General features: G+C 49.4%; 1 protein-coding gene across 1 annotated transcript in view; it reads left to right on the top strand.

Annotated features, from left to right (window-relative positions):
* EML3 (EMAP like 3) overlaps positions 1-23,620 on the top strand; it is a 159,304-nt gene that overhangs the window by 93,288 nt on the left and 42,396 nt on the right. The window contains exons 10-14 of the mRNA XM_075326548.1: positions 2,059-2,160; positions 12,258-12,353; positions 14,602-14,736; positions 20,171-20,309; positions 20,509-20,660. Coding sequence (XP_075182663.1) covers positions 2,059-2,160; positions 12,258-12,353; positions 14,602-14,736; positions 20,171-20,309; positions 20,509-20,660 — 624 coding nt within the window. The remainder of the gene's footprint in view (positions 1-2,058; positions 2,161-12,257; positions 12,354-14,601; positions 14,737-20,170; positions 20,310-20,508; positions 20,661-23,620) is intronic.

The following is a 23,620-nucleotide window of genomic DNA, read 5'->3' on the forward strand; positions in this document are numbered from 1 at the left end:
TGAAAATATAAAAGTACAGGGGCCTTGGGTCACATAACAAAACACAAAGTACTGTATAGTACTTTAATTTCTGTCCTCTTCTGGCTACAGTGACCTGCCTTAGCATTTTCCTTGCGTGGACATCTTGTTAGTTGTCCCAATGGGGACAGTGATGATATCTGTCTTCACTACAAAATATGAATTCTGTCACACTGGGGCGAGGGAACGCCCGGCTTGCCGAGCAGCACAGGGAAAACCAGGGAAGATGTAAATGAATGCTCTGGTGATAGGCAGCGGTCACCTCTTCACACTCACCTGTGGCTGATCCCTACAGTCACTACCATCCCTAGTTGGGTCCTTCCCCCGTACGCCATCACGTGCCTAGGCCCTTGCTGACCATGAACTTATCCTGACTAGGGTGTTGGCCAGCGGGACACTAGTCCCACTACTACAACTAGGAAGGTAAGACTGGCTGGTGAGGAAAGACACAACAAAAAGCACGCCTTGGTTACTTCAGCAGGAACCTTCACAGCTGCAACTGAAATGACCCCTCAGCTATGCAGAGACTAGCTCCTTCAACATGGTCACTGATGAGAATCTATCACTACAAATATCCAAAAATCTGACCCGCACATCCAACAAATGTGAACAGGTGCTAACTGAAAAAACATAGTAACTATAAAATGCATACAGCTGCACACTGAAAAGCCAAGGGAAAATATGGCACTGCATTACTGCAAAAGAAAGATATTTAGTTTATGTATTGGCCAATGCACGTAAGCCCGGAAACCAACGGCAAGGTATATCTTTGTAATCCGGGAACCTAACTTAAATGCCACTATCCGGATTATATCTCTCTTTTGCAGTAATTCAGTGCCATATTTTCCCTTGGCTTTTCAGTGTGCAGCTGTATACATTTTATAGAGAATCTATCACTGGCACGGAGTAAAGCCAGGAGTGGGTATATATAGCTGAAGGGAGTGATGACAAAATGCTGCAGCTGTGACTAAGGCTAAGACTAATCTAAGCCAGCTGGGAAAAAATCCTTATCCCTTTCAGCACCAAAAGAAAGTAAATCCGCTCCAACACAAGATGTAACCTGCAGATGCGACACACTCATGACAATGGTGCTATATAAGCAAAAGCATAATATGACAAAGGTTGGAACTTCTGCTCACATAATCCCCTATTAGTCACTTTCAAGAAAAGGTAAAATTAGCTAAAAAGGAATGGATGCAGTTATCTGTTTAAAATCCAATAATCACTTTAATTTTGAAAAGTTTCTTATGAAATTCAATTAACATTAAGCTCCTTGGCAGGACATGGTATGATTTGTATATTTAAGTGGGTGCTATATTTCCTTTGCAATGGCCTCTAAATCTAGTTGTGAAAACACTAAAGAGAACACTAGAGAACACTAAAGGTTTGGTTCGTTATTTTGGATAATGATGACATATACTTTCATGGCGCTGCCAGGTACAGCAGATCAACTCTTGTCAAAGAGATTAAGAGCTGATCTATGGTATCGGGAAGCAGCCACTAAGTTATATACGGAGCTGCGCTGTTCTGCTCTGTATGCTGTTTGCAACTGCAGGTCACAACAGCTGATTGTTGGGGATGGCGGTTGCTGGACCCCCACTGATCTTTTATTGATGACAATCAATAAATAAGTAGTGAACAACCCCTTTCAATTACCAAAATGGTAACTGTCAGGTCAGGGCCCGGGCAAGTCCTGTTGGTGTCCAAAATGAGAAAACTGATGGCACTTCCTAACAGACAAGTGTGAACAGGTGCATTACAAGGTGTCTAAGGCATGGGCTCTGTGAATGTACCCCACCCACTATCACCCCTAAAATCCATTGTGGTTGGTTTTGGATTTCTCTTCACCCCTATCCACTCTACACTTAATTCATTGCTAGTGTGCACCGTCCTCACTGGTGTTGTGTGCAGCTACCTGCTTTGCTTATCCTTATTTTTGGCTCTATCTGTTGATTTAAATTGTGAGATGTTCCCTACAGTATTTTAGCAAAAAAAAAATATTTTTTTTTTATTTACAATCATTTTCTTTTCGTTTTGCAGCCCATGGTGTTTATATGGGATTCGTCATCACTTCAGATATTACATCAACTTGGTCTGGGCTTCTTTGAAAGAGGTGTCGGTTGTCTCGCCTTCTCTACTCAGGCAAGTCTTTTATTTTTTATATATATAAATATACCGTATTTTTCGGACTATAAGACGCACCGGACTATAAGACGCACCCTGGTTTTAGAGGAGGAAAATAGGAAAATAAAACTTTAAGCAAAAAAAATGTGGTCATGACACACTGTTATGGGGCAAGGATCTGCTGCTGACACTGTTATGGGGGTAATGTCCCCAAATTCTCTACTAAGGTACCCCATCCTGGTAATGATCCTCCTGCCTTGTATATGATCCTGCTATAAACCCCCATGCTGCTCATATACCAGCATCCTGCTCATATTCCCCCATCCTGCTCATATTCCCCCATCCTGCTCATATACTCCCATCCTGTTCATATACCCCATAATGTTCATATACCCGCATCCTATTGATATACCCCCCATCCATCCTGCTCATATTCCTCCATACATCCTGTTCATATACCCCCATCCTGTTCATATACCCCCATCCTGTTCATATACCCCCATCCTGTTCATATACCCCCATCCTGTTCATATACCCCCATCCTGTTCATATAACCCCATCCTGTTCATATACCCCCATCCTGTTCATATACCCCCCATCCTGTTCACATACCCCCCATCCTGTTCATATACCACCCATCCATCCTGCTCATATACTCCCATCCTGCTATATGCCGCCATCGTGCTCATATACCATCCTGGTATATGGCCTGTATCCTATAGCACAGATAAAAAAAATAAACGTTTATACTCCCCTGTTCCTCACTCCCTCCAGCACCGATCATCTTCCTCTCTGGCACGCTGACCTGTGTGTGTGGAGCCGTTCCCCTGCAGCACCGCGATGTCTTCCTGTCTGTGCCGATCAGCTGACCAGCACAGATCAGCTGACCGGCACAGACAGGAAGACATCGCGTGCTGCAGGGGGACGGCTCCATACACTGGGACGGGTGAGTGTACTGATTCACTGCACCCCGCGCTGATGATGACGCGCGGGGGCAGTGAATACAGCCGCACATGATCACTCCAGGCTGTAAATGCCAGGGGTGATCATGCGGGCCGGCTCTTTGCTATGCGCGCGTCCCCGCTCGTCATCCTGCCCACCTGGCAGCGCCAGCTTCTGCGCTGAGAAATGGGCGGGGGATGGGCGTGCATATGTAATGAGCGGGCCCACGTGGTTACGGCAGGCGCTGCTGCTCCCTGCTCGTGCCCCCGATGACCCGCTCCACCGCAGCACCCTGATTCCCGGCCGCAGCCCTATAGTCAGACCATAAGACGCACCCCCAACTTTCCCCCAACATTTGGGGGGGGGAAAAAGTGCGTCTTATGGTCCGAAAAATACGGTATACTGCTCAAATAAATAAAGGGAACACTTAAACAAGGATTTTGTTGGGTTTTTTTGAGCAGTGTGTGTGTGTGTGTGTGTGTGTATATATATATATATATGTATATATCATATAATATTATTATTATTCATATCACTCTCTATATTAATTATAAACTGGCCACTGGGTCGTTTTGAAAACTCCTACCTCCTGCTTTGTCATGTGAACATTAAAAATAGACTCTACATTTTGTATAAAAGTCCTCTACGCTTCTAATCGGAACATGCTGTCATTTGGGAAATGTTCATTGTGACTGAAAGGGCAGAAGGTGAGCTGTGACATCACCATTGTGAATCCTTTTATCTGCTGTACATAGAGGTGTTATCTGTCACTGTAATCCTGTCTGTGATAATAATGAGGCTGCTGTAAAGTTGTCTAGAGAACAGGAAGTGTGAGTCTTGTGTAAAGGCCCCGTCACACTAAGCAACATCACTAGCAACATCGCTGCTAACGAACAACTTTTGTGACGTAGCAGCGATGTTGCTAGTGATGTCGCTGTGTGTGACATCCAGCAACAACCCGGCCCCTGATGTGAGGTCGTTGGTTGTTGCTGAATGTCCTGGGCCATTTTTTAGTTGTTGCTCTCCCGCTGTGAAGCGCACATCGCTGTGTGTGACAGCGACAGAGCAACAACTAAATGTGCAGGCAGCAGGAGCCGGCTTCTGCGGAGGCTGGTAACCACATTAAACATCGGGTAACCAAGAAGCCCTGTCCTTGGTTACCCGATATTTCTTTGTCGCTCCATTGGGAGACCCAGACAATTGGGGTGTATAGCTTCTGCCTCCGGAGGCCACACAAAGTATTACACTTTAAAAAGTGTAACCCCTCCCCTCTGCCTATACACCCTCCCGTGCATCACGGGCTCCTCAGTTTTATGCTTTGTGTGGAAGGAGGCACACATCCACTCATGCATTCTCAGATTAGTTATATCGGTTGGAAGAAAAGAGGACCCCCACGGGGCCCCCGGCATGTTCCCTTCTCACCCCACTATGTCGGCGGTGCTGTTAAGGTTGAGGTACCCATTGCGGGTACAAGGCCGGAGCCTCATGCCGTTTTCCTTCACCATCCCTTAGTGGCTCTGGGAGAAGTGGGATCCTGACCGGTCATCCATTCACTGGGACCGGGGCTCCCTCCGCAGCCCCTGTGGGAATCTGCTGGACAGGAGTCTATTTATCCTCAGGGACCGGGCCCTGCATCCATAAGGTACTCTGTGTCCCCATGGGGACTGTGCATGGAGCGCCTGCTTCCCGGACGCTACAGCAGCTGCTGATTTGTGAAGACCGGGGGACTTCCGCGCCGACCGCGCCTGCTTGTCGGCCGCGGTTTTAAATTTAGTCCCCGGCTTCATCGCGGCCTAGTAGCAAAAATCCCGCCCCCGGACCTGTCTGTCAGGAATAAGGGCGGGACAGCCGGCCTGATGTCGGATGTGAGGGCAGGAACATCCTCGATGTGTCCTCCCCCCTCACTGATCACTGTGGGGACTCCAGATTCCCGCACTTTTCTAGCACCGCCCACGGCTCCACTCCTCCCCTGAGAGCTCCAGCAGCCATGTTTTTTGGCATTCTGCCGGTGGAGGATTATCTGAGAAGAGCTCTGCAGCTCTGGGAGACCTAAGGCAGGGAATCTGGAGGACACACTCCGCTTTTAGCGGTCGGTAAGCCACACCGGTCACCCGGTGCTGGTCCCCCCCAGGGTGCCGGAATAGATACGTGTTTATATGCATATTTCTGTTCGGTCGGGCTGTATACCCCTTCCCATATACCCTCAGTGATCACTCTCCTAGGACACAACAGCATGTCGTCCACAAGGAGCAAAGGTGCTAAGGCACAGGGTTTTTTTGCAACCTGTACCTCTTGTAGGGCTATGTTACCTGCGGGTTCCACCTACCCTCACTGTGAGCAATGCTCGACCCCTGTTTCGCTTGCTCAGCCGGAGCCTAGGTCACTAGTGGACCCCTCGGCTCATGTAGACCCACCTGCTCCCCCTGTCCAGGCGGCAGGGACAGAGTTTGCTGCGTTTGCTGAGAAACTCTCTGAGTCACTTTCACAATCCATGGCTCAGTCTATGGACAAATGGTCTGCCAAACTGCTGGAAGCTTTGCAGTCCAGACCGGTCCTTACACAGGCCCCGGTCCCCATTAGCTCGTCGCCTCCAGGCCCCTCTCGCTCCGCGCCGCAGCGCGCTCCCAGGTTGGGCCCTAGGTCCCACGCGGAGGAATCCTGCCCGGAACACAGTCCCAGACAGGCTAAGCGGGCCCGCTGGGAATCTTCCCCGACTTCTTCACGCTGCTCGGGTTCCCAGCTCGAGGACTCTCTGGAGGACGAGGCGGACGTGGCAGCTCAGGGCTCTGAACCTGACGTTGCACTTAATCTTGATACACCTGAAGGGGACGCCTTAGTAAATGATCTTATCTCGTCCATCAACCAGGTGTTAGATCTGTCTCCCCCGCCTCCACCTGTAGAGGAGTCGGCTTCTCAGCAGGAGAAACACCAGTTTCGGTTCCCCAAACGTACACGGAGTGCGTTTTTCGATCACTCTAACTTCAGAGATGCTGTTCAGAAGTCCAGAGCGGTTCCGGACAAGCGCTTTACTAAGCGCCTTACTGACACACGTTACCCCTTCCCTTCTGACGTAGTTAAGGGTTGGGCTCAGTGTCCCAAGGTGGATCCTCCAGTCTCTAGATTAGCGGCTAGATCTGTGGTATCGGTGGCAGATGGCTCATCGCTAAAAGATGCCACTGACAGGCAGATAGAGCTCCTGGTGAAATCCATCTATGAAGCCACGGGCGCGTCTTTTGCCCCGGCCTTTGCAGCCGTGTGGGCACTACAAGCTATCTTAGCTTGTCTGGCTGAGATTAATGCTGTCACACGTACTTCTGCTCCGCAGGTTGCGTCTCTAACTTCTCAAGCGTCAGCTTTTTCTTCCTATGCCATGAACGCAGTCCTGGACTCTGCTAGCCGTACAGCGGTGGCATCCGCTAATTCTGTGGCAGTCCGCAGGGCCATGTGGCTGCGCGAATGGAAGGCAGACTCTGCCTACAAGAGGTTCTTAACCGGTTTGCCGTTTTCTGGCGACCGATTGTTTGGCGAACGATTGGATGAGATTATTAAGGAATCCAAGGGAAAGGACTCTTCCTTACCCCAGTCCAAACCTAAGAGACCTCAGCAACGGAAAGTCCAATCGAGGTTTCGGTCCTTTCGCCCCTCCGCCAAGCCCCAATCCTCTTCTTCCAGCAGGCCGGAGAAAGGCCAGAGGAACTCCTATGCGTGGCGGTCTAAGTCACGCCCCCAAAAGGCCGCCGGAGGCGCTGCCTCCAAGGCGGCCTCCTCATGACTCTCGACATCCCCGAACCGCATCCTCGGTCGGTGGCAGGCTCTCCCGCTTTTGCGACGCCTGGTGGCCACACGTTCAAGACCGATGGGTGAGAGACATTCTGTCTCACGGTTACAGGATAGAGTTCAGCTCTCGTCCTCAGACTCGGTTCTTCAGAACCTCTCCGCCCCCCGCTCGGGCCGACGCACTTTTTCAGGCAGTGGACACTCTGAAGACAGAGGGAGTTGTGATCCCTGTTCCCCCTCAGGAACAAGGTTGCGGCTTTTACTCCAACTTGTTCGTGGTGCCAAAGAAGGACGGATCTTTCCGCCCCGTTCTGGACCTCAAGTTACTCAACAGACATGTGAGAACCAGACGGTTTCGGATGGAATCTCTCCGCTCGGTCATCGCCTCGATGTCACAAGGAGACTTCCTAGCATCAATCGACATCAAGGATGCTTATCTCCATGTGCCGATCGCACCCGAACATCAACGCTTCTTGCGTTTCGCCATCGGGGACGAACACCTTCAGTTCGTGGCATTGCCTTTCGGCCTGGCGACAGCCCCACGGGTGTTCACCAAAGTTATGGCATCCGTTGTGGCGGTCCTTCACTCTTAGGGCTACTCGGTGATTCCCTACTTAGACGATCTCCTAGTCAGGGCACCTTCTCAGGTGGCGTGTCAACACAGCCTTACAGTCGCTCTGGCGACTCTCCAGCGGTTCGGGTGGATAATCAACTTCCCCAAATCCCAGTTGACACCGACCCAATCACTGACTTACCTCGGGATGGAGTTTCATACACAGTCAGCGGTAGTCAAGCTTCCGCTGGACAAACAGCTTTCTCTACAAGCAGGGGTGCAATCTCTTCTTCGGGGTCACTCATACCCCTTGAGGCGCCTCATGCACTTCCTGGGGAAGATGGTGGCAGCGATGGAGGCAGTGCCGTTCGCGCAATTCCATCTGCGGCCATTCCAATGGGACATTCTCCGCAAATGGGACAGGAGGTCGACTTCCCTGGACAGGAACGTCTCTCTGTCCCTTGCAACCAAGACGTCTCTTCAGTGGTGGCTCCTTCCCAATTCTCTATCGCAAGGAAAATCCTTCCTACCCCCAACCTGGGCTGTGGTCACCACGGACGCGAGCCTGTCAGGGTGGGGAGCGGTTTTCCTCCACCACAGGGCTCAGGGAACCTGGACTCCGGTAGAGTCCTCCCTTCAGATCAATGTTCTGGAGATAAGGGCAGTGTATCTAGCCTTATTGGCCTTCCATCGGTGGCTGGAGGGCAGACAGATCCGTATACAGTCGGACAACGCCACTGCCGTCGCATACATCAACCATCAGGGCGGCACGCGAAGTCGTCAGGCCTTCCAGGAAGTCAGGCGGATTCTGCAGTGGGTGGAAGCCACAGCCTCCACGGTTTCCGCAGTTTACATCCCGGGCGTGGAAAATTGGGAAGCAGATTTTCTCAGTCGTCAGGGCATGGACGCGGGGGAATGGTCTCTTCACCCAGACGTGTTTCGAGAGATCTGTCGCCGCTGGGGAACGCCGGACGTCGATCTTATGGCGTCACGACACAACAACAAGGTCCCGGCCTTCATGGCACGGTCTCAGGATCACAGAGCTCTGGCGGCGGACGCATTAGTTCAGGATTGGTCGCAGTTTCGCCTGCCTTATGTATTTCCTCCTCTGGCGATGCTGCCCAGAGTGTTACGCAAGATCAGGTCCGACTGTCGTCGCGGCATTCTCGTCGCTCCAGATTGGCCGAGGCGATCGTGGTACCCGGATCTTTGGCATTTCACGGTGGGTCAACCGTTGGCGCTTCCAGACCGCCCAGACTTGCTGTCACAAGGGCCGTTTTTCCATCTGAATTCCGTGGCCCTCAACCTGACTGTGTGGCCATTGAGTCCTGGCTCCTAGCGTCTTCAGGATTATCTCAGGATGTCATTGCCACTATGAGACAGGCCAGGAAACCTACGTCCGCCAAGATCTATTACAGATCTTGGCGGATCTTCTTATCCTGGTGCTCTGATAATGGTTTTTCTCCCTGGCCGTTTGCCTTACCCACTTTTCTTTCCTTCCTCCAATCCGGAATGGACAAGGGTTTGTCACTCTGCTCTCTCAAGGGACAAGTATCGGCGCTCTCCGTATTTTTTCAAAAGCGCCTGGCCAGGCTTCCGCAGGTCCGCACGTTCCTGCAGGGAGTTTGCCACATAGTCCCACCTTACAAGCGTCCGCTGGAACCCTGGGACCTTAACAGGGTGCTAACGGCTCTTCAGAAACCACCTTTTGAACCGCTGCGGGATGTCTCTCTATCACGTCTTTCGCAGAAGGTGGCATTTCTAGTGGCAGTTACATCACTCCGAAGAGTGTCGGAGCTTGCAGCGCTGTCATGCAAAGCCCCCTTCCTGGTTTTTCACCAGGATAAGGTGGTTCTGCGTCCTGTCCCGGAATTTCTCCCTAAGGTGGTATCCCCTTTTCATCTCAATCAGGATATCTCCTTACCTTCATTTTGCCCTCATCCAATTCACCAATGTGAAAAGGATTTGCACTCTTTGGATCTGGTGAGAGCACTCCGTTTCTACGTGTCTCGCACGGCGCCCCTGCGTCGTTCAGATGCGCTCTTTGTCCTTGTCGCTGGCCAGCGTAAGGGTTCCCAGGCTTCCAAGTCAACCTTGGCTCGGTGGATCAAGGAACCGATTCTTGAAGCCTACCGTTCTTCTGGGCTTCCGCTTCCTTCAGGGCTGAAAGCCCATTCTACCAGAGCCGTGGGTGCGTCCTGGGCATTTTGGCACCGGGCTACGGCTCAGCAGGTGTGTCAGGCTGCTACCTGGTCTAGTCTGCACACCTTCACGAAACACTATCAGGTGCATACCTATGCTTCGGCAGATGCCAGTCTAGGTAGGCGAGTCCTGCAGGCGGCGGTTGCCCACCTGTAAGAGGGGGCCGTTTCGGCTCTTTTTATCGAGGTATTCTTTTACCCACCCAGGGACTGCTTTTGGACGTCCCAATTGTCTGGGTCTCCCAATGGAGCGACAAAGAAGAAGGGAATTTTGTTTACTTACCGTAAATTCCTTTTCTTCTAGCTCCTATTGGGAGACCCAGCACCCGCCCCTGTGCCCTTCGGGCTGGTTGTTTTTTTGTGTACACATGTTGTTCATGTTGAATTGTTCTTTTGGTTCATGTTTCAGTTCTCCGAACATCCTTCGGATTGAATTTACCTTAGACCAATTATAAGTTTTTCCTCCTTCCTGCTTTTGCACCAAAACTGAGGAGCCCGTGATGCACGGGAGGGTGTATAGGCAGAGGGGAGGGGTTACACTTTTAAAGTGTAATACTTTGTGTGGCCTCCGGAGGCAGAAGCTATACACCCCAATTGTCTGGGTCTCCCAATAGGAGCTAGAAGAAAAGGAATTTACGGTAAGTAAACAAAATTCCCTTCTTACCTTTGTTACCAGCCTCCGCCGCTCTCACTGTCAGTGCCGGCTCCTGCTCTGTGCACATGTAGCTGCAGGACACATCGGGTTAATTAACCCGATGTGTGCTGTAGCTAGGAGAGCAGGGAGCCAGCGCTAAGCATTGTGCGCTGCTCCCTGCTCTGTGCACATTTAGCTGCAGCACACATCGGGTAATTAACCCGATGTGTGCTGTAACTAGGAGAGCAGGGAGCCAGCGCTCAGTGTGCGCTGCTCCCTGCTCTCTGCACGTGTAGCTGCGTGTGCTGGTAACCAAGGTAAATATCGGGTTGGTTACCCGATATTTACCTTAGTTACGAAGCTCAGTATCTTCCACGCGGCGCTGGGGGCTGGTCACTGGTTGCTGGTGAGCTCACCAGCAACTCGTGTAGCGACGCTCCAGCGATCCCTACCAGGTCAGGTTGCTGGTGGGATCACTGGAGCGTTGCAGTATGACATCTCACCAGCAACCTCCTAGCAACTTACCAGCGATCCCTATCGTTGTTGGGATCGCTGGTAAGTTGCTTAGTGTGACTGGACCTTAAGGCCAAGTGGCAAGTTGTGAAGTCTATGAGGTACTTCTCACATAGCGAGATCGCTACTGAGTCACAGGTTTTGTGACGTACCAGTGATCTCATCAGCAATCTTGCGGTGTGTGACACTAAGCAGCGACCTGGCCCCTGCTGTGAAATCGCTGATCGTTACACATTGCTCTGGTTAATTTTTTGGTCGTTGGGCAGCACGCATCGCTGTTCCCGACTTACGTAGGCGTGCATCTTCGTTGTTTTCCGCGCTCTCTCTGTTCCGATTGGTGATCGCTACTGCGTTCGGATTGGCCTCTTCCATCCTCTGTTCTGGCTTGTAGATCGCGGCTCATTTCAGAGGTCTGAATTCACTTGTCCCGGACCGCGTGTTGCAGCAGATCATAATACAGTCCATTCTGTATCGGGACTGTAGGATGGACAAGGATGGAGAAGGATGGAAGCGCTATTATGTTCCCTTCTGTAAAGGCAAGGCCGCCCAGTCACAACGCAGTTACGACCACCAATCGGAGCAGAGGGGGCGCGGAAAAGGCAATGTAGATGCACGCCTATGTTACTAATCAAGATTTGAATCATGCGATGTGACAGGGCCGTATCGTTACTGCGTCGTTGGGAAGATATGACTGTTTGACAGCTCACTAGCCACCCTGTAACGACGTACCAGCGATCCTGACCAGGTCGTATCGTGGTCGGAATCGCTGGTACGTTGTTTAGTGAGACGGTACCCTATCTGAGGCTTCCCTGTACAGATTTGGCTCCAGACACTCTGTGTAGAAGATCCCAGAGGAACCCCGGTCTTTATAATTTAACCTCCAAACAGGAATCTGAACTCACTTAGGTGTCCCCTGGGTGGTGTCCATGGAGTAATTGCTGGCTGGAGGAGAGAGCCTGAGGCAATTCTAGTCCAATTGGCCAGATCAGAAATTGGAGGGACAGAATCAGGAGACAAAACTGTCAAGTCAAGGAAATGGCCAGGGTCAAATACCAGGAGATCAGTAATAAATAGAAAAAAAAAGGTCCCTGCTGGGAGTTGAAGTAGGGTGTGGTGCTCTACTTTTGTCCACTGCAAATGTCACTGGAGCAGTTCTGCCTGAAGATATTGCAACAGTGTGAAAATTGCAAGATTACGGACTTTTCTTTTTCAATATATGTAGTGAAATGAAAAATTGAAAGAAAAAAATGTAAAAATTCAACATAAAACCTGATTTAATGAATATGTCATGTTCTGATTATACATTGGCTGTAAATTGTACTATATATATATATATATATATATATATATATATATATATATATATAATATATAATATATATATATATATATATATATATATATATATATACACTTTTGTTCCCTCATTGTTGCTTTGGAGTTTGTAGTTGCCAAGGCTTGTCCGATTCTCCCAATATTTCTAATCTTTTCACAGGACTTTGGCCAATACCTTGGTGTTATAGATGACTGCAACGACCATGTGTTATCTATTTGGGATACAGTGAAGGGAAACAAGATTGCAGAGACAAAGGTGCACTAATAAAAGCTGTTGGGACAGAAAACTTCCTGCGTGCCTGTCACTTAATGACAATATTTTTAGACATTTTAGATTGCAAATGACTGTGGTTAATCTGTTATTGATGAACACAAAGCTGAGGGGTTACGTTTCACTACCTGAAATACCTATATCACTGTTTTCTTCTTTTCTTGCTGTATAATTTTTAGTACAATAAATTGTAATGGTGGAAATAATCTTTGACAATTAAACTTCGGTGCTAGGAGTTATGTGCTTACATTACCAAAAAGGGATTTGCCTTGTGCGGTAATAATAATAATAATAATAATATTTATTCATTTATATAGCGCTATTAATTCCACAGCGCTTTACATACATTGGCAACATTGTCCCCATTGGGGCTCACAATCCAGGTTCCCTGTGAGTATGTTTTTGAATTGTGGGAGGAAACCGGAGTACCCGGAGGAAACCCACGCAAACACAGGGACAACATACAAACTCCTTGCAGATGGTGTCCCTAGTGGTACTAGAACCCAGGACCCCAGCGCTGCAAGACTACAGTGCTAACCACTGAGCCACTGTGCCGCCCGTAACCGGTAACCTCCTGAGCCACTGGTTCAAGACCCCTGTCCTAGGGGGCATCTCGGATAAAGGGAAGCTGATACATTTTGGTGCTTAATCTTCTATAAAAATAATACCTTTTTATTTACAAAGATCTAATATTCCAGTCTTCCAGTATAGAAGCCATATTCATACCAGAGTAGAAGTGCCTTGGGGCGTGTTAGTGCACTGTGACTGATTCTTTCAAGTGCACTGACACGCCCCATGCACTTCCAGGCTGAATTGCATATGGTTTCTTTACTACATTGGTTATGACTAACTAGCACATCACCTGTCTACAAAAATAGTGTAATTTTTATAGGGGAATAAACACCCAGACAGCCATCCCTCTACTTCCACATGTGATCATCACTCTTTAATATTAATTAACGGACAAATTCCCAATACTGGGCACATTTATAGAACACATACAAAACTCTGTAAGGCCCCTTTCACACATCCATGCATTTAACACATGTGTATGACGATCCATAGGGCAGGTCATTATGTTTGTCCATGTGTATGTTCTCCTTGTGCTATCCATGTGACATCCGGATAGCACATGGACAGCATGAGTTGGTATACTTTCCTGTCTCCGGCTCTGCTGTTACTTCTGGGTCCGCGATTAGTGCAGTGAATATGCATGAGCATAATGAGTGGGCCCGAAAGCAACAGCAGTGCTGGAGACAAGCAAGTATAAAAAAAATCTGTTTTTTTAAGGGACAGGTGTTTTTTCCGGTACATGTCACAATGATGTCACACACATCACATCAGTGTGTGGTCTGTGTGACACCCGTGCTGCCGGCAGAATACGAACCTGTCACTGTGTGGTGCAAAGAGACACATGTGCTCCACACGGACACATGTGCTCCACACGGACACATGTGCTCCACACGGACACATGTGCTCCACACGGACACATGTGCTCCACACGGACACATGTGCTCCACACGGACACATGTGCTCCACACGGACACATGTGCTCCACACGGACACATAGTCTGTATGAAAACACGTGCGTGAGAGCAAACCTATTGAATTTAATGGGTCTTTGTGTGTCTACGGTACATGTGAAAACGGACCGGAAACATGGACGTGTGAAGCGCTATGAGCGCATGCTGTATCTTTGTGGTGACCACAAAGATGCATATTTTCGGTCCCAACAAAATGCACCCTTGGCAAGCTTTTTTTTTTTGCCGCGTTTTACAGTGTTTTTGCCCAGTGCGTTTAAGTCAAATCTATTGACTGGAAGGGCTCAAAAACGCTGGCAAAAAACGCAGAAATAATTGACATGCTGCATCTTTGTGGTCACCACCAAGACGCAGCCAAAAAGAAAGCTGCAACGTGTGGACAGAAAAACTGAAATCTCATAGACCTTGCTGGGGAAGGAAATGCATGCATTTTCAGGATCAAAACTGCACCCAAAAAAACGCAAAAAAAGCAGCAAAAAATGCAGCGTGCACACAAGGCAATACAGAGACTGAGATTCTTCCACTTGAATAACACTTGGAGACTGTGCAGAAGAATTAAGAATCATAGCCAAATTTCCTTGGCTGGACGCACCTTCTACCTCTTTATTTTCTCATTTGGTAGTTTTCACTTTCACAGTAAGCTTCTTTACGAGATCTGTGATATTCACACTGCTTTTACTGTTATTTTGTAGTGCACGAATGAGCCGGTGCTGTGTGTTGCTTTCAATCCCGTGGACAACTCTTACATTGTCACTGTAGGCAAGTCACATATTCACTTTTGGAGCTGGAGTGGTACCTCACTTACTAAGAAACAAGGGATTTTTGGGGTAAGTGCCTTCAATTGGATCCTTTAGGCTTGTGATATTTTAAAACTGAATTGCTTGTTTTCCACTCATTGATTCTCAACTAGACGCTGTTCTCAATGCTCATTGCACAAGAAGATTTATAGAAGGATTCTCATGATAAGGCCCTTTTAGGCTAGGTTCACATTTCCGTTAAAATGTATCAGTCACAATCCGCGGCTCTGGTAAACAACGGAATCCGTTTTGGCGGATTCTGTTGTTTCCCATAGACTTATATTAGTGGCGGATTGCAAATGATGACCTTACGTTGCATCCACTGCGCCGCGGTCAGTCGTTTTTGGAGTGACCGCCGGGCGGAAACAACGCAGAATGTAACGTTTTTCGGGCCGTCAAAATTAACACACCGCGCAGGAATCCGTCGCAATCCGTCAAGCTTGTGATGTTTGTCTATGGTGCTCGATTCCGTCGTAATTCGTCTTACAATGGAATCCAGCGCTGGATTCCGTCATGCTCTACTGAGCATGCCCAGCATGTTTGGCACACCCACTGGGCTGTCCCAAACACAAACGGATCATGACGGATCCGTTGAAACGGATGTAACGGACGCGACGGATCAGTTTTTTCAAAAACACGTCCGTGGCGTCAGTTGACATCTAAAAAATGACAGATCCGTCGCTGACGGAACTTACTGATTTAAAACAACGGAAATGTGAACCTAGCCTTAGATGAGCCGATAATTCATGAACGTTCATAGGAACAATTGATCTGATCAGACCATGTACCAATCATCTGAGAAATAAGCAAAACATTCATTTGTCCGTGATGTAAATTTTTGCTTGCATAAAATCTCTGTACTCGGCACCTCTTCATCATAGTATAAACAGCACATGTGCTGCCGATAATATGCATGGTATATGAGAACCGAAATATTAGTGATTATTGCTCGGTCTCTTCATTGGGGAACACTGGAATCATGGATTATATGCTGCCTCCTATAAAAAGATGACTCCTCTCCAACAGGCCACCACTAGGCAGCCGACAACCAGCTATTCAGTTTAGTTTAGTATCATTTGGAGACAGATGCGTGTCTGAGTAGCAGATCTGTCATAGCTTTGGTTAACTTAGGAACTAAAGTTGTCTCCTTAGCGTTACTTGATTTGTAGGCCATGGGTCAGGATAGCCCACATGGGCCGGGCATGGTCTGGTGTATTAGCGGGACCTCATTCTGGTCTTTGACGCCCTTCAGTCCTCTTCTTTAAAGGGAACCTGTCACCAGGTTTTTTTCCCATAGGGAAAGCACCAATAAGCCATATAAACCATTTTAGTATGCTGTATACAGTGTGTCCACCCAATTCGTATTGACTTGATGATGCCCTACAATTTTTTTAATTCACTTTTTTTCTCTACCTCGTTCTGTTTAAGATAAACATGCTAACTCCGTTGTTTTCCACCAGGTGGCGCTATAGGTGGTTTCATTGCATAGCACATGGCTACTTTACTATACCTAGACACCACTTCTATGCCTATAGCTGCCGCCGTTCTCAAGTTAATGGCGGTGGACAGGATATAAGTGGACACACTGCATATGTCCCCAATCTGCTTTGTACAGCAAAAAAAGGGACCTTTTATTATATTCGCCTCTAGGGTGGTCCGGTCTGACAGGCGTCGCTGGTCTTAGTCCGGCGCCTCCTCTCGTCTTGCGATCGTTGTCCTCCTTCTTGCTTCATGTAGATGATGCGTCCTAAATCATACACACAGTGTCCTCTTTTGCATTCCTGTGCAGGTGTTCCTCTCTGCCCTGCCAAGGGCAGAACAAACTACTGTAGAGCACATGTGCAGGTAAAGGCCAAAGGTCGCCGCACATGCGCACTACATCACTTTGCTCTGCCATTGGCATGGTAGAGAGAAGTGTGGTTCTGCAGGAGCGCAGCCGCAGACACTCTGTGGATGACTTAGGATGCATCATACACACAAAGTAAGAAGATGGCGATTGCAAGAAGAGAGTTTGTGCCAGATCAAGACTAGTGATGCCCATCAGATTGGACAACCCCGTAGGAAAGTATAATAAAAGATCTTTTTTTTTTTTTTTGCAGAGTGGATTGGGGACATGTAGCGCCCCTGAAGCCATCAGGGAGCTACAAGGTACTGCATCCCTCACCAGGATGCAGGGCCTACCCCTTAAGGACCCAGAAGACCAGTGCCGGTAACACACAAACACTCCACATAATCCCTGTTTTTTTCCCCCAACATTCCCCATAGACTGGTACCAGACAAGGGTTGCACCAATGGATGGCCGCCTAGAGGTGGAGCCAATCTAATCCACTAGACAACCAGGTGGGAGGGGCAGACAGTGGACAGTCAGAAAGACAGTGAGGAGTCTAGCAGTGACCGTGAAGGAGAGTGGAAGCGCTGACAGGAGTGTGACAGTGACCTGGTGCCCAGGAGGGTAGTTGCCAGTGGAGTACTCCCGAAACTACGCACCAATGGGGTACAGGACTCTAGGTCAGGCACAAGCTCCAGGCAGACCTGATAAAATCTGCACAGTGAGGGGACCATCAGGGACCTCACTGACCTTGAAGTCCAGGACTCAGTAGCAACGGGAGAACCGGGGACAGGACCAGAGACTCCAACCCCACAGGGATCACACTACTGTCATACGGACTGCTGTAGAAGAAAGACAGGAGGGGACCCCCAGTTGCTCCAGGCCACGGAGACCCACCAACCAAAGACGGGTGCTGGGGAGAGAAGCCACCAGGTCACTAAACCGGCACTGGGACTAAGGGAACCTGAAGGTGAAACCAGCCTTCCCTGTGTGACCAGTTATCACCAGAAAGTGAGTAAAGAACCAGTTACACTGAAACCCCTTGTGTGGCTTACCTTTTTCCAACACCCATTACATCACCTACCCTCTGGGGCCCGGCCCTGCTTGCGGAGGGCCTAACATACAGGCTGCCATTAACACCAGCCCCAGTAGCAAGAACTGTGCAGTGGAGGCTCCATCCACATAGCCGCAAAACCGCAAGTGGCGTCACGTGTGAAAATTATTCAAATCCCCTGTAAATATTCCCCTTTTCAAAAAGCACCCAGGGCACGGGACCGGGCAACGGCCACCAAAGTGACATTCCCAGTTATACACAGCCCGGGACCGAGTACCCTTAACCCTAAGCGACACAGACCTATATACAGCATTCTAGAATGTGGTATACTGCACTTGCAGCGTATGAATCGGACAAGTGAAATGCGAGAAATTCTCGCATTGCACTCAGACCAATGTTATTCAAGCTTTTTTTCTCATCCAGATTCTGGATGAAAGAAAAATCGCAGCATGCTGAAATTGTCAGTGAGAGCTGTGTCACTCGCAGCCATACAATTCTATGGGTGCGAGTGAAACATCAGACTGCACTCAGATGACACCAGAGTGCAGTTCGATAATCGTATCAGCTAACAATAGAGGAGATGGAGAGATTAATCCCTCCCTCTCTTCGCAGCTGTGATACGATCGCAGGATCAGATCACAGTTGCATAACACCCGGCTCACCCTGGCAGCACAACGCAAGTCGATGGTCATTAGCATATCGTAGCGGATGCCATAGCATCATGTGAATACAGCCTATGAGGGCTTATAGTTGATAGTCCTACTTTATTTGTAAAAGACCTGGTGACCCATTCCCTTTTAAGTGTGATCAGAGATAGCACTCCATTTCGGCTTTCCAGCATGTTGATTTCTGTAATCTTCCTCCACAATCTGAGTAGTCAGAGCTGTGCAGCTCTACCTGTTTCTCATAGCTCCATTCATACATTTGTTTACTATGTTATCCCATTAGGCAAAGTTCAGACAGCCTCTAGGGCTACCATTGATCTCTGGTTTCGATCTGTCAATGTGGAAGATCAGGTTAAGCTAGGGCACTCCTGCAAGGGTGCGACTCTCTCCCACCGTGGGATAGACGCTTCCATGGTCTTATTCCTCCAGGTGTCTGTTCTTCTATTCCATAGAGCTGCTACTCGTATTCTTTAGTCCACATCTTTTGTGGTGTTCTTACCTTTGCATCTAGGGATTCATTTTTTAGCAGAAGGGTACTACAATCGGCAGTTGCTGGGGTAGTAACCTGAGGGATTGCTATTCTTCCTTCTTCAGTACTGATATAAGGTTTCCCATCTCAGGCACTGCTTTGAAACGTCCCATGGTTACTGTGTCCCCCAATTAAGCAACCAATCTTGATTGTGGAACGCCCTTGCTTGTGGGGGTCTTACTTTTGCTTCTCCTACTGCTTTTACACTAATTGAATAGCTAGGTGTTGGCTGCACAAGTGTAGCTTGTTGGGGGAATATCTGCTTTTATTTCTAAGATGTCTTCTGAGTGTCCGCTTTCCAGGTTCTTCCGAGTGTCCGCTTTCCAAGTTCTTCTGAGTGTCCGCTTTCCAGGTTCTTCTGAGTGTCCGCTTTCCAGGTTCTTCTGAGTGTCCGCTTTCCAGGTTCTTCTGAGTGTCTGCTTTCCAGGTTCTTCTGAGTGTCTGCTTTCCAGGTTCTTCTGAGTGTCTGCTTTCCAGGTTCTTCTGAGTGTCTGCTTTCCAGGTTCTTCTGAGTGTCTGCTTTCCAGGTTCTTCTGAGTGTCTGCTTTCCAGGTTCTTCTGAGTGTCTGCTTTCCAGGTTCTTCTGAGTGTCTGCTTTTCAGGTTCTTCTGAGTGTCTGCTTTTCAGGTTCTTCTGAGTGTCCGCTTTCCAGGTTCTTCTGAGTGTCCGCTTTCCAGGTTCTTCTGAGTGTCCGCTTTCCAGGTTCTTCTGAGTGTCCGCTTTCCAGGTTCTTCTGAGTGTCCGCTTTCCAGGTTCTTCTGAGTGTCCGCTTTCCAGGTTCTTCTGAGTGTCCGCTTTCCAGGTTCTTCTGAGTGTCTTCTTTCCAAGTTCTTCTGAGTGTCTGCTTTCCAGGTTCTTCTGAGTGTCTGCTTTCCAGGTTCTTCTGAGTGTCTGCTTTCCAGGTACTTCTGAGTGTCCGCTTTCCAGGTTCTTCTGAGTGTCCGCTTTCCAAGTTCTTCTGAGTGTCTGCTTTCCAGGTTCTTCTGAGTGTCTGCTTTCCAGGTTCTTCTGAGTTTCTGCTTTCCAGGTACTTCTGAGTGTCCGCTTTCCAGGTTCTTCTGAGTGTCCGCTTTCCAGGTTCTTCTGAGTGTCTGCTTTCCAGGTTCTTCTGAGTGTCTGCTTTCCAGGTTCTTCTGAGTGTCTGCTTTCCAGGTTCTTCTGAGTGTCTGCTTTCCAGGTTCTTCTGAGTGTCTGCTTTCCAGATTCTTCTGAGTGTCTGCTTTCCAGGTTCTTCTGAGTGTCTGCTTTCCAGGTTCTTCTGAGTGTCTGCTTTCCAGGTTCTTCTGAGTGTCTGCTTTCCAGGTTCTTCTGATTGTGCGGTGTTTGGTATGTGCTCCTAATTCTCCCAGATTATTTCCTATATGTTCTGTTTCTGTTTCTTTTTACAGAAGTATAAAAAGCCTCGCTATGTGCAGTGCGTCTTGTTTGACCGAACTGGGGATGTCCTTACAGGAGACTCAGAGGGACAGATATTAACCTGGGCCAGAAGTGCCGCGGACACACGGACATTGGGCAAAGGTGCAAAGGGTGAGATATAACATAAGAAAATATGTATTTTAGGATTGTTCATGATATTATTATCTCTGGGATGAAGAGCGATTGGACCGGACCCAAATATCTCTATTAGTGAGAAGATTTATATTTATTTCTTCCAAGTTCTTGTATACTATCACTCATCATATAGTTCATAGTTTTCTCCTTCCTTCTCATACGTCTGGTTCCACAGACACATATCAGATCTCCCGTCACACACGTGCACATGATGGTAGTGTATCATCGCTGATCGCTCTCCGAGGAGGTTACGTGCTCAGTTCAGGAGGAAAGGACAGGCGCTTGGTATTATGGAGTGAGACACTGAGCCAACTTAAGGAATACGAGGTAAGATCTTATGCAACGAGGAGGAGAAAATGAATTTCTTTGTCGCTCCATTGGGAGACCCAGACAATTGGGTGTATAGCTTCTGCCTCCGGAGGCCACACAAAGTATTACACTTAAAAGTGTAAACCCCTCCCCTCTGCCTATACACCCCCCCGTGCATCGCGGGCTCCTCAGTTTTTATGCTTTGTGTTGAAGGAGGCACACATGCACGCAAGCTCCACAATTTGGTCAGCAGCAGCTGCTGACTATATCGGATGGAAGAAAAGAGGGCCCATAACAGGGCCCCCGGCATGCTCCCTTCTCACCCCACTCTGGTCGGCGGTGCTGTTAAGGTTGAGGTACCCATTGCGGGTACAAAGGCTGGAGCCACATGCTGTTTTCCTTCCCAATCCCTTAGGGGCTCTGGGTGAAGTGGGATCCTAATCGGTCACCAGGCACTGGGACCGTGCTCCCTCCGCAGCCCCTGAGGGAATCTGCTGGACAGGAGACCGGGTATCATCAGGGACAGGCCCTGCTCCTCTGAGGTACTCTGTGTCCCCTTGGGGACGGCGCATAGAGCGCCTGTCTAATGGACGCTGCAGCAGCTGCTGGTTGTGTTTGTGCGCCGGGACTACCGCGCTGACCGCGCTTGTTTGCCGGCCGCGCTTATAACTTTAGTCCCCGGCTTTTGCGGCCTAGTACCGCATATTCCCGCCCCCAGGCCTGCCAGTCAGGGGTAAGGGCGGGACGCTGCACTGGACGTCAGCGCTGAGGGCTGGAGCATACTTTGTATCCTCCTCCCCCCTCACTGAGCACCGTGGGGCACCAGATTCCCGCACTTTCTAAGGCACGCCCACGACTCCCTCCTCCTCTCAGAACGCTGGCAGCCATTCCTATCAGCACTTCTGACGCTGGAGAACTTCAGAGACGAGCTCCACAGCTCTGGGAGGCACAGGCAGGGAATCTGGTGGTCACACAAACGCTGAGGGCGGTCGGTAAGCAGCACCTGTTACTAGGTGCTTGCCCCACTGGGTGCCGAAGTGTATATTTATATGCTTATATTGTATACATTTACTCTGTACGGCCGCACTAGTGCTTTGGCTATATACCCTCTCTGATTGCTCTAAGAGGAGACAACAGCATGTCGTCCGCAAAAAGCAAGGGTGCCAAGGCACAGGCTTACTTTGCAACCTGTACCTCATGTGCGGCTATGCTACCTGCAGGTTCCACCTACCCTCATTGTGTGCAATGCTCGGCCCCTGTGACACTCACTCAGCCGGAGCCTCTGCCACTGGTGGGACCCTCGGCCCAGGTGGAACCACCTGCTGCCACTGTCCAGGTGACAGGGACAGAGTTTGCAGTATTCGCTGACAAACTTTCTGAGTCTATGGATAGATGGTCTGCTAAGATACTAGAAGCTTTGCAGTCCAGACCTGTAACACAGGCCCCGGGCACTGTTGAACCTTTTCCCTCAGACCCCCCTCGGTCGGCGCAGCAAAGTGCTCCTGGGGCGACTCATAGGTCCCACGGTGAGGACTCTGACACAGACCGCAGTCCCAGACCGGCTAAGCGGGCTCGCCGGGAGCTTCCCTCGACTTCATCACAGTGTTCAGGGTCTCAGCATGAGGACTCTCTGGAGGATGAAGCGGAGGTAGCAGATCAGGGCTCTGATTCTGACGCCGCTCTCAACCTTGATACACCTGAAGGGGACGCCATAGTAAACGACCTTATAGCGTCCATCAATCAGGTGTTGGATCTTTCTCCCCCAACTCCTCAGATTGAGGAGTCAGCTTCTCAGCAGGAGAAATTCCATTTTAGGTTTCCCAAACGTACACGGAGTGCGTTTCTTGATCACTCCGACTTCAGAGATACAGTCCAGAAACACCGAGCTTTTCCAGATAAGCGCTTTACTAAGTGCCTTAATGACACACGTTATCCCTTCCCCCCTGACGTTGTCAAGGGTTGGGCTCAGTGTCCCAAGGTGGATCCTCCAATCTCTAGACTGGCGGCTAGATCCATAGTTGCAGTGGCAGACGGTGCATCACTCAAGGATGCCACTGACAGGCAGATAGAGCTCCTGATGAAATCCATCTATGAAGCTATCGGCGCGTCCTTTGCTCCGGCATTCGCAGCCGTATGGGCACTCCAAGCTATCTCAGCTTGTCAGTCTGAGATTAATGCAGTCACATGTGCCTCTACTCCGCAGGTTGTGTCCTTAACCTCTCAGGCGTCGGCGTTTCCGTCCTACGCCATGAATGCTGTCCTGGACTCTGCGAGCCGTACGGCGGTAGCATCCGCCAATTCGGTGGCAGTCCGCAGGGCCATGTGGCTACGTGAATGGAAGGCAGACTCTGCTTCCAAAAAGTTCTTAACCGGTTTGCCATTTTCTGGCGAACGCCTGTTTGGCGAGCAATTGGATGAAATCATTAAACAATCCGAGGGAAAGGACTCGTCCTTACCCCAGTCCAAACCAAACAGACCTCAACAACGGAAGGTACAATCGAGATTTCGGTCCTTTCGGCCCTCAGCCAGGTCTCAATTCTCCTCGTCCAACAGGCCACAGAAGGGTCAGAGGAACTCTGATTCATGGCGGTCTAAGTCACGTCCTAAAAAGACCGCCGTAGGAACCGCTCCCAAAGCGGCCTCCTCATGACTTTCGGCCTCCCCAAACCGCATCCTCGGTCGGTGGCAGGCTCTCCCGCTTTTGCGACGCCTGGTTGCCACATGTCCAAGACCGATGGGTGAGAGACATTCTGTCTCACGGTTACAGGATAGAGTTCCGCTCTCGTCCTCCGACTCGTTTCTTCAGAACATCTCCGCCCCCCGAGCGAGCCGACGCTCTTCTTCAGGCGGTGAGCACTCTGAAGGCAGAAGGAGTGGTGATCCCTGTTCCCCTTCAGCAATTGGGTCACGGTTTTTACTCCAACTTGTTTGTGGTGCCAAAAAAGGACGGATCTTTCCGTCCCGTTCTCGACCTCAAA

Source organism: Anomaloglossus baeobatrachus, chromosome 10, assembly GCF_048569485.1.
Source record: "Anomaloglossus baeobatrachus isolate aAnoBae1 chromosome 10, aAnoBae1.hap1, whole genome shotgun sequence".
NCBI lineage: Eukaryota > Metazoa > Chordata > Amphibia > Anura > Aromobatidae > Anomaloglossus > Anomaloglossus baeobatrachus.